The following is a 14,455-nucleotide window of genomic DNA, read 5'->3' on the forward strand; positions in this document are numbered from 1 at the left end:
GGTTTTCAAAAAGCAAATTTCACCACTGTTTTAGGAACAATCACTTTATGCCACAAGGGATAGCAGTGGTTCTTACACTAAAAGCAGAAAAACATTGGCTTGGACCACTAATAGCTATTAGTCATGCTGCAGAAATATCCATGTTAAGGGTTTTGGTTCAAAGATAAAAAGCCACTCAAAGTCACCAAGGCAGACAAAAATGCTGTAAAATATATTAAATAAAATCTATAGTGTTTAGAGAGTGATTCATAGCAAATATGCTGAAGAATTAATTTGATATTGTTATTCAATTGTTAATTTTATAAATTCCTCTTCCAAAGAGAAGAGAAATACCTACTCAGTCTGGCAGGACATGTCAGGGCCAAGGTAACTATGAGACCAGTAGGAAAACATGGATACTTCTGCTGCTGCTTCAGTTGCAGCTGGACCCAAAAGTCAGGGATAAGATATCATGAAGAAAGTCTGAACCCAAAAAATATTCATGAGAGATTAATGGTATTTATTTGGCTTTCAGAAGCACCATGGAAACACCTGACTATTGTACTGTTTGTTCAGAGCTTCTGAGAAGTCTGTTATTATTGTTGAGGCAAGTGTTATAGGGAAAAAGCAAATTCTCAAAGACAAGTTTTAGAGGAGTATGATTCTCAAATATTTCATATTTCTGAAGCTGTAGTAATACAAACCAGTTTGTTTTTTTTAAAGACACTCCAAAATTTTCAAACAACTTGGAGATTCACATATTCTCTAATGTATTTGTTGTACAGTTACATTGACTACTGGGATTTCCTTTAAAAAAGGTTCAGGGTTTCAGTGACATTCTCTCTGTTTTATCATTTACTTTGTTTTGTTTCGCTGCCTGTCTTTTTTTTTTTTTTTGTCCTATTTTTCATATTTTTATATCTACATTTAGTATCTACTACTCTTGTTCTCTCTGTCCTGACATTTTAGGTTTTAGTTTATCATCTGGTTTTAGTTCTGTATTTTCATCCCTTTTTCAGTCCCCAGAATCCCTTCATTTTGTTCCTCATCTGCTTGTTCTATTAAGCCTTTTTTCATCAGCAATTTCTTCCTTTCTTTTGTGGTGCTGCTTGCTAATGAGCTCACAAATTTAGCCTAATGGATGATATCCCTCAAGATTTCCCCAGTTAAGGATTGTATTTAGTCAACCATGTCAGATGGATGCTGCTGGGATGGCAGAGGGATAGATTTCCCCCAGCTGTACATAAGGACAGGGCTTTGAACAAACTGGTCTGGTGGGAGGTGTCCCTGCTTCTGGCAGAGGTGTTGGAAGTAGGTGGTCTTTAAGGTCCCTTACAACCCAAACCATTCAATGATGCTATGATGCTATGATTTTCAAAAGCCCTGACTGACCTGATGAAGAAGTCTGGGAAAAGACTGAGTCAGGCACAAAGTAAGTAACACTGTGGGTTTTTTTATGTTCAATCATGAATAGGATTGAACAGGTGAAACCAATTACTTTTTCTCTCTGGACAGAAAAAAAGGGCAGTTGTTTCTTAGGCTGGAAGTGACAGCTCTGCTGTGAAGTGATGCAGGTCATGCTGCTGCTGTTGCTGGCTACTTGATTCTCCCAAGGAAAATGCAAGCTCTTCAGGCTGAGGCAGTAAAGCAGAAAGTGCCCTTACTCTTGTGGAGATGGTAACACTGGGCTGCTAAACTAAGAGCTTTAAATGATGTAGAAGACTACTACTAAAGCAACTTTACTTCCTCCTGAAAACTTAAATCTCTTCCTTGGCAATCTTTCCATATAGGCACTTTCTCTGAAGCACAGCCTTGGCTCATAGGGTTTTCCTGAATATGACACAGTAGTTGCCACCTTAGGCCGTAAGTGTTGCTTACAATCAAAAGAGAAAAAAGCCTTGCAACAGTATTAGAACAGTAAAGTAAAAAGCAGACCTTTATTTGGAAGCTTCCAGTGGTGATGGGCACACCTGGCTGGATTTCTACAATATTTACAAAGTTAATTAATTAGGCTATCTAATGGGTATGCCCAATAGGAGATTCAGTTGCCAGAGAAACCCAGCCCTGGGTCAACCCCTTGGAATTGGTCCAAGGGCTTCTTTGCCCCACTTCTTGTTATGATGTCTCAGATTCTGGTTAGAAACCAAAATGTTCTTCTTGTAGGCCATCTTCCTGACAATAAGACTAAACAGTATTTCTGGAATTTATTTCAAGGTTAGCTTATTGTTCTAATATCTAGGGGAAAGGGTAGGAAAAGTACTGGAGCTACAGCCATGCATTAGCTATCTAAAAAGCTACAAATATATGAAAAATATATAGAAAGCTTAGGGATCATAAGCCTCTTGCTTCAATGAGAATTCCACCTACAAGAAGTGCAAATAAGTGGTTAATATAAGTTCCCTCAAATCTTTTGATATATCCATCTGTCCAACTTCCACAGCTTTATTAAAGTTTTTTCATTCCCATTAACAAGAGAATAGCCTTCTGTTTAATTTCACCTAGAGTTTTGTATGCATATGTGAGTTATATGAGGTGATTTGAATTTCAAGTTTGCAAAGCAAAATTGTAAAAGTTCATTTTCAAAAGTGTCTTTCTTTTAATTTATTTACATTGCTAGTTATTTATTATGGTTTTGCCACAGTTCCAACCTAGGAAGAAAAAGCACAGTGTTTACTGGTTTACTTCAAGAGTGTATTCTGGTAATTAAATATTACAGTTTTCAGCCTCTATATTGCTTAGAAAAATAAGAATTAATATAGATTATAACCCCCCTGTTGTTCATTACTAATGTGGTTTTCAGACAGGTGGCAAGAATGATATCTTTCCATGGTAAAAGTCCTTGCAAGGACAAGTTGTGTAAATTTGTAGCACAGAAAACAAGGGTTTTATGAAAATTTCCCTGAAGAATTGTTTAATCAGTGTTCTTGATACTTCTTTGCAGGGCAAACAATGGTATTTTTTCACTGCCACATTAGGAAAAAAGAAAGGAATAAACATAAAAAAGACTCTTTGTACATCCCTTCCACTTGATATCTTTCCGGATCACTTTACAACTTTCCATTTTTCCATCTCTTCAGCTGCTTATTTGTATGCTGTAGGGACACCACAGTCCTGATGCTTTACTAGATAATGACTGTCTGTACCTATGCTGCCAGCCTCTGGTGTCTGGGAACAAGCAGCATTAGAGATTAGAGCTATGGAGGAACAAGAGCTTGATCCTGTTTCGCACCTCAAAATGTATTGTCACTCCAAAGAGGAAGAAATGAGGAATATGTGAAATTTTCTATTTAAGTAATATTTTAAGAACTTCTTTTGGTTACTTATGAAAACAACAAACTCCTCTTCCTTCAAGCAACCCATGTGTGGTTACTGAAATATTTTGCAGTATTTATGTAGAGTACTTGTCTTTTATGGAGAGAATGAGCTAATTCTCTCACTTGGAATGTGTGAACGATATGCTGGAGGAGAGTCAATACTGCAGTAGCAGTGTAACAGATTTTCAACCTAGAAGATAGGCTGCAGAGAAGTAGCCTATTTTTATAGAACTTGTTCTTAAAATTGAATTACTGACGTCCATTCTAAGAGAAAAAATATTGACCTATCACAACATGGTTCCTTTCCTGAATGGGAGATGAAAGCCGTGGCTACATATGTTGGCAATTACACCTCCACTCTTCTGTAAGTGATCTGTGAAATGCAAATGTTTTTCCTGAGAACTCTTTACTATATGAAGAACCTTGTAAACACCTCTCTAAGCAGAATATACTTTTTTGAGGATTTTTTTTTGGTATTCAAGTAGTAAGTTAAAGCATGACTGGTTATATTGCAAAATCTGCAATGGCATCTGCCCAATTTAACGACTATGTTTTTATTGTTAATTCATGAGATACGTGAAAAATTATTTCACCCGTCAAGGTTCATTTTGCATACAGTGCTACAGTGTAGTAGAGGTATTCTTGCTTTTTATTTTCTAACTTGTGTTTTGACTCCTGGAATACTGATGAAATAATTAAATATAATTTGCTGAATACAATGGATAATTTGGAAAGCTTGGAAATGCATTACCACCCTTTAAAAAAGCTGGGATTTTAGTTATATGTTTGAACATAGTATCTTTATTTAGAGGAATGATTCTCAGGCTTCTTGAAAATCTATCACACTCTCTTGGGGAAATTAATCCCTGTAGTATTTACACAATCTAAGTGTTGTCATCCTAGAAAGGAAAGAAACAGCATAAACTTTTACATATTGAAAAGTGGGGTAAAAAGTAAAATCTGAATTGTAGTGTGAAACTTTTTTCCAGCTAGCTGCAGTAGGTTTTTGATTGGACATTGAATACACAAAAATATACTTTTTTACTGTTGTTTGGATGTTAGAATAATTTGTTGTGGAACTACATTAAAAATTAGGGATACAACTGTACCTTCTTCAGTCATAATCTAGTTCAGCATGGAGACCTAAAGTATTCTAAGTTAATGTTTGGTCTTGGACAGGCTAAGGCTTAGCTTAGGCTCTTGTCTTGAAGCAGATTGTCAATAACATCTAAGCTAGCAAGGTCGGTCTTAGTCTGGGTACAATCAAACTCTGTGCAAACACAAGTGACTGTATTAAGAGAATCAGACATCAGCAAAACAGTGTTGATTTATTCCCATTTGGAAGTCAGTCAGGATCTAAAATATATCTGTTTCTTGAAAATATATGTTGAATTACCATCTCTAAGACTTTCCAAAAAAGTCAAGTTGCACCTCACTTAAAAACTTAAGTTGCCTTAAATTGCTGTTTTCAAGAACTTCCTTCTTCCTGTACCATCTTCACATTTGAATAGAAGTTGAATGTTGGCTTGTGTTTTTAAGATGCTGGTTTTTTTTTAAAATAATATTTTAAATAAGATTACTCAATTCTTGGAAGATATTAACCCTTTGCTTAATGTAATGGGAACTATTTTTTTTCCAGGTCTCAACAGTCCCAGAGTTTGGCCGCATAGTAATTTATACTACCAGTCTTCGTGTGGTGAGAACCACTTTTGAAAGATGTGAACTGGTTAGAAAGATATTTCAAAATCATAGAGTTAAGTTTGAAGAAAAAAACATTGCTTTGAACAGTGATTATGGAAAAGAACTAGATGAAAGATGCAGAAGTGTCTGCGAACTTCCCTCACTCCCTGTTGTGTTTATTGATGGCCATTATCTTGGGGTAAGTAAAGCATGAACTTATATTTTATTCTACAACTGGGAGGAGCAGATGAAAATCTTGATGAATGAGAAGCAAGATTTTAAGAAAATTGGCTACAATGCTGCAGTGATGGTAACAAAGACAGAAATCCTTTTGTAGTATGCACTGCACAGACCCTCACTGATAAGTTTGATCTGAAGATGCAAGAGATAACCAGGGAGTAAGAGGCAATAGTACATCTAAGATATCATCTGCTTCTTAAAAAAATATCTTATTTTGTAGTTGAAACATGAAAATCTAGAGAAATTTTTTTTTCCTTATGAGAACCTGTACGTATGATTGACCCAGGAAGATGGACACACATAGCATAAAGCTGTCATTTATTAATATCTGTGTTGAATAAAAGACTAACACATTGGGGTATCAGACTTTAAATATACATTGAATTTTAGATGATGCAGTCTATATCAGGATCTGTAATCAACTGAACATATTTTAGATCCCAAATTGATTAATACTTAGTTTTTAAAAAGCCTAGCTGTAGAAAAGAGAGAAGACCCTATACTGCCTTACTGTAAAACATAAACTCCAAATGGAAACTCCCAATTTGCACACTAGTATTCTAGGTCTAGAAGCCTATGTATATTCAAACTCACCTTTTCATTGAACCTGTATATTTGAAATTTATTTCTCATAAACAGAAAAAAAAATAAAAAAAAAAAGATTCTGGAAAGTGGCACAAAGAAAACAGTTTGAAAACTCAGAGAAGGTATTTGTGGTGAAGGTATTGAGTGGTGAAAAGCTAGCAATTAGCACCAACTGTGAGGCTGTGATTTGTGAAGGCAAACTATATTTAAACACAGTGAGGTTACTGTGTTTGCATCACTTAAAGCTTTCATTTACATAAAACATTTAAGTAACAATATGCAGTGTAACCAACATCAGGGATAATAAATATTGGGGCTGTATGAACACTTTCTCCTCTTTTCCCTCATCCCTTCCAAGATTTCCATGTGTTCTGCATGAGTTAGGCTTCCCTGAGCTTTATAACAAATGCATTTGCAGTCAAAGGCCTTGCCAGACCACTAGAGCAGCTGTAAAACCACTTGTGTGCAGAATGTTAGCAGACAGTGATTTTTACTTCATTGTAGACTATGCTTTTATCAAAACTCTGATTTGGAGAGTTCTCCAGCCAGACACGAGTAAAAGTGCTACATTTAAGAGCAGTTAAAAATTCAACAGGATTCAGATGAAGATTTGTTCATCTAATTGTTATGTCAAAAGTGTAAGTAGTGAGTTATGACTGACTCCAAGAAAATCTCAGTCCACATATAATCAATTTGTCAAAAGAATTCAGATAAGCTACTGAAACTGATTAAATAAATTGTGTGCTTAACTGGAGGAAATGCCTGGATATGGTCATTTTTGGTATGATGGATGGCTCATTAAATCACTCCCAGTTGGGGGATTTTTTGTTTGTTTGCTTGTTTTCAAAGACTGTGAGAAAATTGTTTTCTAAAAGAGGAGTGACAGTGTAAAACCCAATAAAATCTCATTAAAACTCTCCAAGTACTGTATGAGAATCTTTAGAGAGGTGTAGAAAAGAAGGCAAGTAAATTAGGAAGATAGCTTACTATGATCTAGACACATTCATTGCAGCAAGGAAATGACACTTACATTGTTTAACACAAGAAAACTAAAATGGGCTACTAAAAATCAGGAAAACCCCCAGATATGGTGTGGGTTTTCCTGCTTCTTTTCCTTTCTCTCTTTTTTTTTTTTTTTTTCCCTTAACTTGATGAGGTACACTGTAGTTAGCTGGAAAAAACACCTTAGTTGAATGAGTTAATTAAAGTTATTTCATGTAAGAATGACATTATTTGTGGAAAAGCAGCTTTGCAGGCAGGGAACAATGCATGAGACAGCTCCTCTGCTCACAGAGAGCTCATGGCAGCGTGTGCCTCACCCCTCCTCCTGCACAAGGTCTGTGCCCTCCATGCTCTCCACTAATTATCACCATGGGAGGCACTGCTGCTTGCTGCAACACCACTCTGGTGTGCTTTAGCTGAGAGGAGATGTGCTTTAGCATGATGAGAAAGTTCAGTGTGATCAAGGCTAACATGGGCAGCACTCTGTGGCTGCGAGCGGAGCGCCTGTGGCTGGCATGCTGGGGGAGGAGAGCCCCAGGATGAGCCTGTCACTTGGCCAGGCTCAAGGGACCTGTGTGCCCTCATTCTGTTTGGTAAATGTGGCAAGCCCCACTATTTTATGGCAGTTATTTCTCTGTCTTAATATGTCTTCACAAGAGAATGTGAAATTCATTTATTTAGAGAAATAAGGAGGGGTGTGTGTTGAGAAGGTCTGGCAATCAAGTATTTCCCCCCCAGCTCTGTCAATTCACTTTCAGAAGACAGTGCATCGTGACCCTAAAGGCTGTATGTTGGCTGGAACCTGTGCTAGGCTAGTGTTTCATTAAAACACAATCGAGAACTAATTACAGAATTTGGTCTCGTTGGTAACATGGATATTTCTATAATGGTTTTTAGAGTAATTAACTTCTCATATGCAAATGAAACACAGAAACCCCAAAGCCTGGTGTGTCAGTAAATAAATTGTGCAATGTTTTCCTCTTTATTTTTTTTTATTTTCATTTTGAGTATTTGTTTCCTGAGAAATCCTTCCCTGAAGGAGATTGCATGGAGCAGTACAAAGGAGAATCTATATTGAGCAATGCAGCTTTCAATGAGTCATAATAAGAAAAAACCCCAAACGTGAAATAAAATATGAACAATTTTGAAAGGTGAAAGATTATTCTTAATGAGATAAAAGTAACAAAAGCACCAAAACCCATATGTACATCTGATAGAGTATATTGTACCCAGGCTATTCAGAAGGATGGACAACGTTGATTGAGCATTGCAGGCTGTGGGGATAAATATTCACAGTGCTGTGGAATTTATCATTGCCTGCACAGGGACAATGAAACAAATCCATGACTTGGGCAGAAGCAATAAAAAAATCATCTTTAGCCCCTGTCAGGGAAAGCACTGCATGCTGTAGTACAGCGGGGCTTTTAATCTTCTCTTTTTTTTCAGGATTGACTCATTGTATTTCTTGACACACACTGTCTAAATATCAGTCTGTCAGGAAATTGCTGTTTCTTTCTGCTGCATACTCTTTGCCGGGTGATCTAATCCTTCTTTTTACCTGAGGTTTTCTCCATCTGAAATGGAATTATGCCATCTGCTGGGGTACCAATGCAGAATAAAAATGCAGATAACAGAAAGCCACACAGAAAAAAAATAATGGAGCATTCATTTAGTCTTATAAAGGCATTCAGAATAGTTAAAGGTTTATATATATATACATATATACATATACATATATATACATATATGTATTTATACTCCTGGAAAAGGGATGAAAATAAAACAGTCAAGTAAGAAATTCATTGTAAATATCTTAACTCATAGTATAATATTTTAAAAATACATGTATTCTTTTCACTTGAAATATATGATTGAATACCAGCATTCACTTGTCATACAAGTGAACCTTGATTTTTTTCAGATATGTGAATTTAAGATTGTTTTTTCTGAAGAAAATGTCTCCTGTTTGGTTTTCCCAGCTAGAATGAATGCAAAACAGCATTAGATTTATAGTAAAATTATTTTATTTGACACATTGGTTATAATCCTTTCCAAAGAATAATGCAACTGTTTTTGTAACTGACTTTTAGAAAATACATTTGTAATTTTTTTTTTTTGTGAAACAGGAATTAACAGTTTCCTTTTATCTGATTTCCAGTGGCCATATATATTTAGTTGTTTTCTGTGTTTTGTTAAATATATTCTTCTGGTATTCACTTAATGGGAGGATATGGATGGCTCTGTGCCAGTAAAACTATTATTTAATTATTGCATTCAGTCACCTAGGCTTTTCCCACTTGTTTCCTCCATTTTGCAGTTTAACATGTCAGGAAACACAGGATTCAGTTGCTTTTTACACATTAACCTTTCCCATTCTTTGCATACCAAATCCAGAATTTCTGGTGCTGGTACTATATTGCAGTGTCAATTGTCTCAGTTGATGGGCAGATTTCCAGGCAGTTATTTGTATCCCCTGTGTACCTGCTGCCAAGGGGCCCCTGGCTGTGAGAGGTGTGATGTTGTGGACAGAGACAGGACATGCACAGCCCAGCTCCTTGGAATGTCCCAGTGAAGACAAGAGCCAGTGAATGGTGAAGTGTGTGAGTGCATTTTTGCTGCCTTAACAAGAAGCCTTGCTTATGTGCTTAGCAAAATAGGAAATAAGGCATGCAATTTATCTGCATTGCAAATGTGTCCACAAGAGGGATGTTGTGGGGCCTTGCTAATTATTCTCGGTATATAGGGAATGGTGCTTCCCAAAACCTGCAGGTATTCTAGTAAAGCCAAATGTAGAGCCATATATCTGTGTTTATTCCTTGATGAAGAATTACATTGTGGAAGTGGTAATGGTTTATATCCAAGATAGGTAGCAACAGACATGTTTATGGAACAGACAGAGTTGGGGCAGTAGAAAACTTAGTGGACCTTGTCCTAGTTGTACACTTAATGGGAATTTAATATTTGAAATAAGATGTTAATTTCTGGATGTCCTCAAGGGAAAATTGGGAAAATAATTTTATTAATTAAAAGGGTCTGGAAAAAATGCTGAGTGATTTAGCAAAGTCTGTGACATTTCCTTGTCAATGGAATATCTGACTACAACTCCTGGACTCCTCCAGCATGGTAGAGATTCAGTAAAATTAGTAGACAAACTATTCACAGGCTTCTGTTTTGAAATTTAAAAAAATGGGTAAAAATCTGAAAACTCACTTCTCACTGAAGATTATATCCATTGTCCCTCATACTCCTTATATTACTCTCTGGAGGGACAGACCATTTAAGGCTTCACATACCTTTCTGAGCAATTGTAGACTGAGCACAACCTAGGAAGTAAAAGAAAGGCATCACTCTCTGGTCAGAAAGACCTATTGGACTTAACATCTGTGTTAATTACTCTATTAATTATGGATTCTGTGTGTTAAGACTCAAAGATCCAGAGGGAAGTTTAACCTCTATAGACTTTTACTTATATTTCTACTATTACTTGCGGCAGCCATTAATCAGAGATGACAGAGTGGCACTTAAAAACATTGATAGCCATTCTGATGTTTGGGTTTTAATTTAAAAACCATAGCTTTCTACTTTGAAAGGAACCCAGCTGACTGACTGAATGTCATCAGAAATATAAATCCTTTAAAATATAAATCTATAATGGGAAACCTGTCAAGCTTTTAATTACTGTGTTGTAAAAGCCAATTAGCATTATACAACATCACTGAAACATAGGGCAGAAGTTGCAGGAATGCTTTTCCCTGTGGCAACAGAGAAGAGAGCTTTTCCTAAAGGGGGAAAATTGAGGCTTGTCCAGCTTAAGGAATTTGGAATGCTGCAATCCCATCATCAATAAAGTTGCAAATCCTTAATGTCTCTACTTCAGATGAGCAGCACAAGGTTTGTCTTAAGCTGCTGCAGTGTATTCAAACCCCAAGCTAATACTCCATGGGCTGCCTTGGCCACGTTGCTCCCATTGCCTACTCCTCTGTGTGAAAGCAAAGATGAGAGGACAAGCATGAAAGGGGCCAACAGACTGCTAAAACCTGCTTGGCTGGGGACTCAGACAGCCTCATGCACAAGTTGGAGCTGGTGCACTCTGTGCCCGTGATCTGTAATGGATTTCAGTAGGAGTCAGCACAATAAGGCTAGCTCATCAGTCCTCTGTCATCTTCTGTGACTAATTGACTACAACCAATTACCTTGTGTGATACTTCTTTTTAAAAAATATCTCTCTTTGAAAGTATAACACTGTAAGAGCAGTGTCCACTGAAAATGTGGCTTTCCGCAGCCACTAAAATATTAACATTTTCCTTATTAACTAAAATTATCAAACACAATTTAACAATCTGGAAATGCAGGGACCAGCAAACTGATGCAGCACAACAGCATGTACTCACCACGGGGTGAAGATGTGGCCAATTGCCCCGGCAACAAGTAAGGCCTTTTTATCTGTGCCTCAGTTTCCTCACCTTTTGTTGGTTTCTGGTTAAAATGTGTCTGCAAGTATTTCACAATAATTAATATTCAAGGAAATTGGTTCCCTAAGTAAAGTATAGATGTTCAAATGTGGTGCTCTAATTAGAAGAGAAGGGAACAAAGAGTTCCATATCCTCCCTAACACTTTAATTTTTTTCTGCAGGTCTCTTAGCATTTACTTACAGGAGGAAAAAGTCCCCAGCACTTCAATAGAGGTTTGGCTCAGGACACAGAAACACTAAGAGGCCTAATGTAGTCAGACTAAATTATTATTACGTACCATTGTGTCTGAATTTAATGTTGTTAGAGTGTTTTCAATAGTCTTTTCCTCCTTGTGTTGTACATTAGGTACATTATGTCTTAATTCAGTGCTCAGCTGCCAGAATATTTGAAATACAATCACCTCTTCTCATTTTGCTGCATTCTCTGATGTGTTGTATATTTATAAAATTGTAATTTTTTTTGCATAATAACTAGAAATATTTCTTATTCTGTCAGGAAACATACCTTGTAAAATAAGGGGAAGACAATCAAAATTTACAAGCTGTGTTACCTTTTACAGAAAAGGCAATGTGATACATCACCTGTTAACGAACTTTAGGCATTACTATCAGACCTGTGATTAGATTCTCCTCTCCTTCTAGCTTTACTAAGGTTGACCTAATTGCAATATAATTAATGTGAGTCAAATTTGTCCTCAGCCTGTTTAAAATTTCAAATCCAAATCTTCTAATCATCTCTGTTTTTTGCATGGTAAAATGCCTGACATTTTTCATCTTGTTTTCCCGATAGGGTGCTGAGAAAATTTTACTAATGAATGAATCTGGGGAACTGCAGGACCTCTTAACCAAAATTGAGGTAATTGTATTTCTGCAAATAAATATAGGGAATATACATTTACTACTTGTAATCAAGTAGATTTTCTTTTTTTACCATATCCTTTTCTTCTACTATAAACTGATGAACCCAAATGTTTTTTTTTGTTTTACTCTTTGTTGCACCCTGTTTTGGGATGGAGGCCCTAAATTGTTATTACCTAGCCAAATGTGTGTCCTAATCTTGGGACAAAAAAGTACATATATAGAACTAACAATGTCAGACTACAGGAAACTGATAACTTCTCTCTGAATACAACCACTGCTTCACTGACTTTCGGTGTTTTATGGTGTGTTTGGTTGGTTTGGGTTTTTTCTTTCTCTCATTTATTTTTTTCTCAAAAATGGGTTTACAGCACTTACAAGGGGCAGGCTGTTTTCTTCTTTGCTGGAGATGCAGAAAGTGGTTCCACAAACTGCCACCTCTTCTAGGAGGAAATGGCCATTGTTCAAGAAACTGAGCTAAAACAATTTTGCTTTATTTTAGTAACTTTGTTAGTACTCTTAACTACATCTAAAGGTATCTGTACATTTACAAGCCCAACAAGCAATAGTGAATTTAAAGATTAAAAATATTACTCTCCTAAAATTTTGAGATTATTTGCAATGATGTTCAATGTAGTAAACAATCATCAAAAATTATGAAAGATGAGAGCACACCTGAGATAAAAAGAATGTTACTTTTACTTTAAATATTTCCAGTCGTTGTCCCTGGAAGAGCTAATAGTAATAGGAGCTGTTTGCCTTGTGAAGGACAGCATGTTTATAAGCTACAGAACAAAAAGAAAAAAATGCCTTGTTTGCATGTTCATCTGAGTTTTCAATAGATGAATGCAATTATTAATGGATTTGCAGAAATATTTTCATTTTTTCTTGATGATGCTCCAGATACTACATTTTCTGTGGGTATTTTACTGTACTCTGGTAATAATTTGTCACAAATTTTTAGTGGTACATAATTCCTCAGACTAACGGTAGCAGAAATTGTATGGATTTTTGTTCTTTGTGAACAAACCTGCAAAGTCCTTACTCAGCAGTGCAATGCTAAAAGATGTGGTGGTAAGTACACAAAGTGGCATACCTTATCCTTTCTCTGATTTGAACTTTAAGACAATCATTAAATAAACTAGCCACATTTTCAGCAAGTGAAACTTAAAAGTGTCTTTGAAATCTCTTCTTCTATGCTCCGCTGTCTTTAATCCAATAAAAAAATAGAGGAAATTTATTGTTTTACTTGGGAATTGGGACAATTGAGAGGCTTCAAGCCTTCCTTCTGGGTATAACTGTTGGACACTGATGATCTTTCTTCTTTACTCTTAAAGCTTCAGCATTCTACACCCATAAATTTGAATGCACCACTTATTTCCTTGAGTACCACTTGTCAGAAGCTATGAATGGCTTTTTGATATCATCAGCTTTAACTGTAATAGGTATAATATGTTCAGCATAAGCATGCAAATGCTGAAAGTCATAATATCTTAATGTTCAGCATAGAAAACGTAGCATCAGCATAAACTGCCTGGAGTTTGGATTCAATCATCGTAGTACCTCTAGATTTAATCTAGACCTAAACAACATCCAAGTAATGCATGCAAGCTATCCTTTCACTTGCTATTTTGGCAAGTATAAATGCAGGCTACAGAGGTATTAAGTGACCAATGAACCTGCAGGGAGCCTCGCTGACATTGCATGTGGATCTGGCCAAAGGAAAAGGCAGACTTACTGCTCTTCCATGGTGGTTTGCCATGGGATGGAGTGGTGGGTCTTGCCCAAAATGGGAACCAGGATGTGTATTTTAGCTGTCCTGAAGTCCTCATTGTCCTAGACCTTATGGTGATTGATGAGGTAACATTTCTGTCTTTCTTTCATTCTTTGAGCAGAGAGTCCAGCACCCTCAAGAGTGCCCCTCTTGTGGGGGCTTTGGTTTCCTGCCGTGCTCAGCGTGCCATGGGAGCAAGATGTCCGTGTTCCGGAACTGCTTTACGGACTCCTTCAAAGCCCTCAAGTGCACTGCTTGCAATGAGAATGGGCTCCAGCGCTGCAGGAGCTGTGCAGGCTAAAAATGGCATCTCCACATGTTCAAACAAATTTTATTGTACTGCACCAGTTTGTAATACATATTTTTTTTTAATTAATCCATTTATCCAAAACAGTCAATAAAAATCCATTTGTTGTATACATCTGGTTTGAGCATTTGAGCTTTTTAATCTTCGATTATCGACCATATAATGAACTCTAAAATACATCTTTCTAGTATCCTTATGAGAGATTTGTAGTCTGGAAAGCTTATCACATATATGAATTCTTTCT

General features: G+C 36.6%; 1 protein-coding gene across 1 annotated transcript in view; it reads left to right on the forward strand.

Moving 5' to 3' along the window:
* GRXCR1 (glutaredoxin and cysteine rich domain containing 1) overlaps window positions 1-14,243 on the forward strand; it is a 36,865-nt gene extending 22,622 nt beyond the window's left edge. Inside the window, exons 4-6 of the mRNA XM_068189247.1 lie at window positions 4,949-5,172; window positions 12,063-12,128; window positions 14,026-14,243. Of these exons, the coding sequence (XP_068045348.1) occupies window positions 4,949-5,172; window positions 12,063-12,128; window positions 14,026-14,205 (470 nt within the window). The 3' untranslated portion in view covers window positions 14,206-14,243. The remainder of the gene's footprint in view (window positions 1-4,948; window positions 5,173-12,062; window positions 12,129-14,025) is intronic.
* Window positions 14,244-14,455: the final 212 nt, after the last annotated feature.

This window comes from Anomalospiza imberbis, chromosome 4, assembly GCF_031753505.1.
Source record: "Anomalospiza imberbis isolate Cuckoo-Finch-1a 21T00152 chromosome 4, ASM3175350v1, whole genome shotgun sequence".
NCBI lineage: Eukaryota > Metazoa > Chordata > Aves > Passeriformes > Viduidae > Anomalospiza > Anomalospiza imberbis.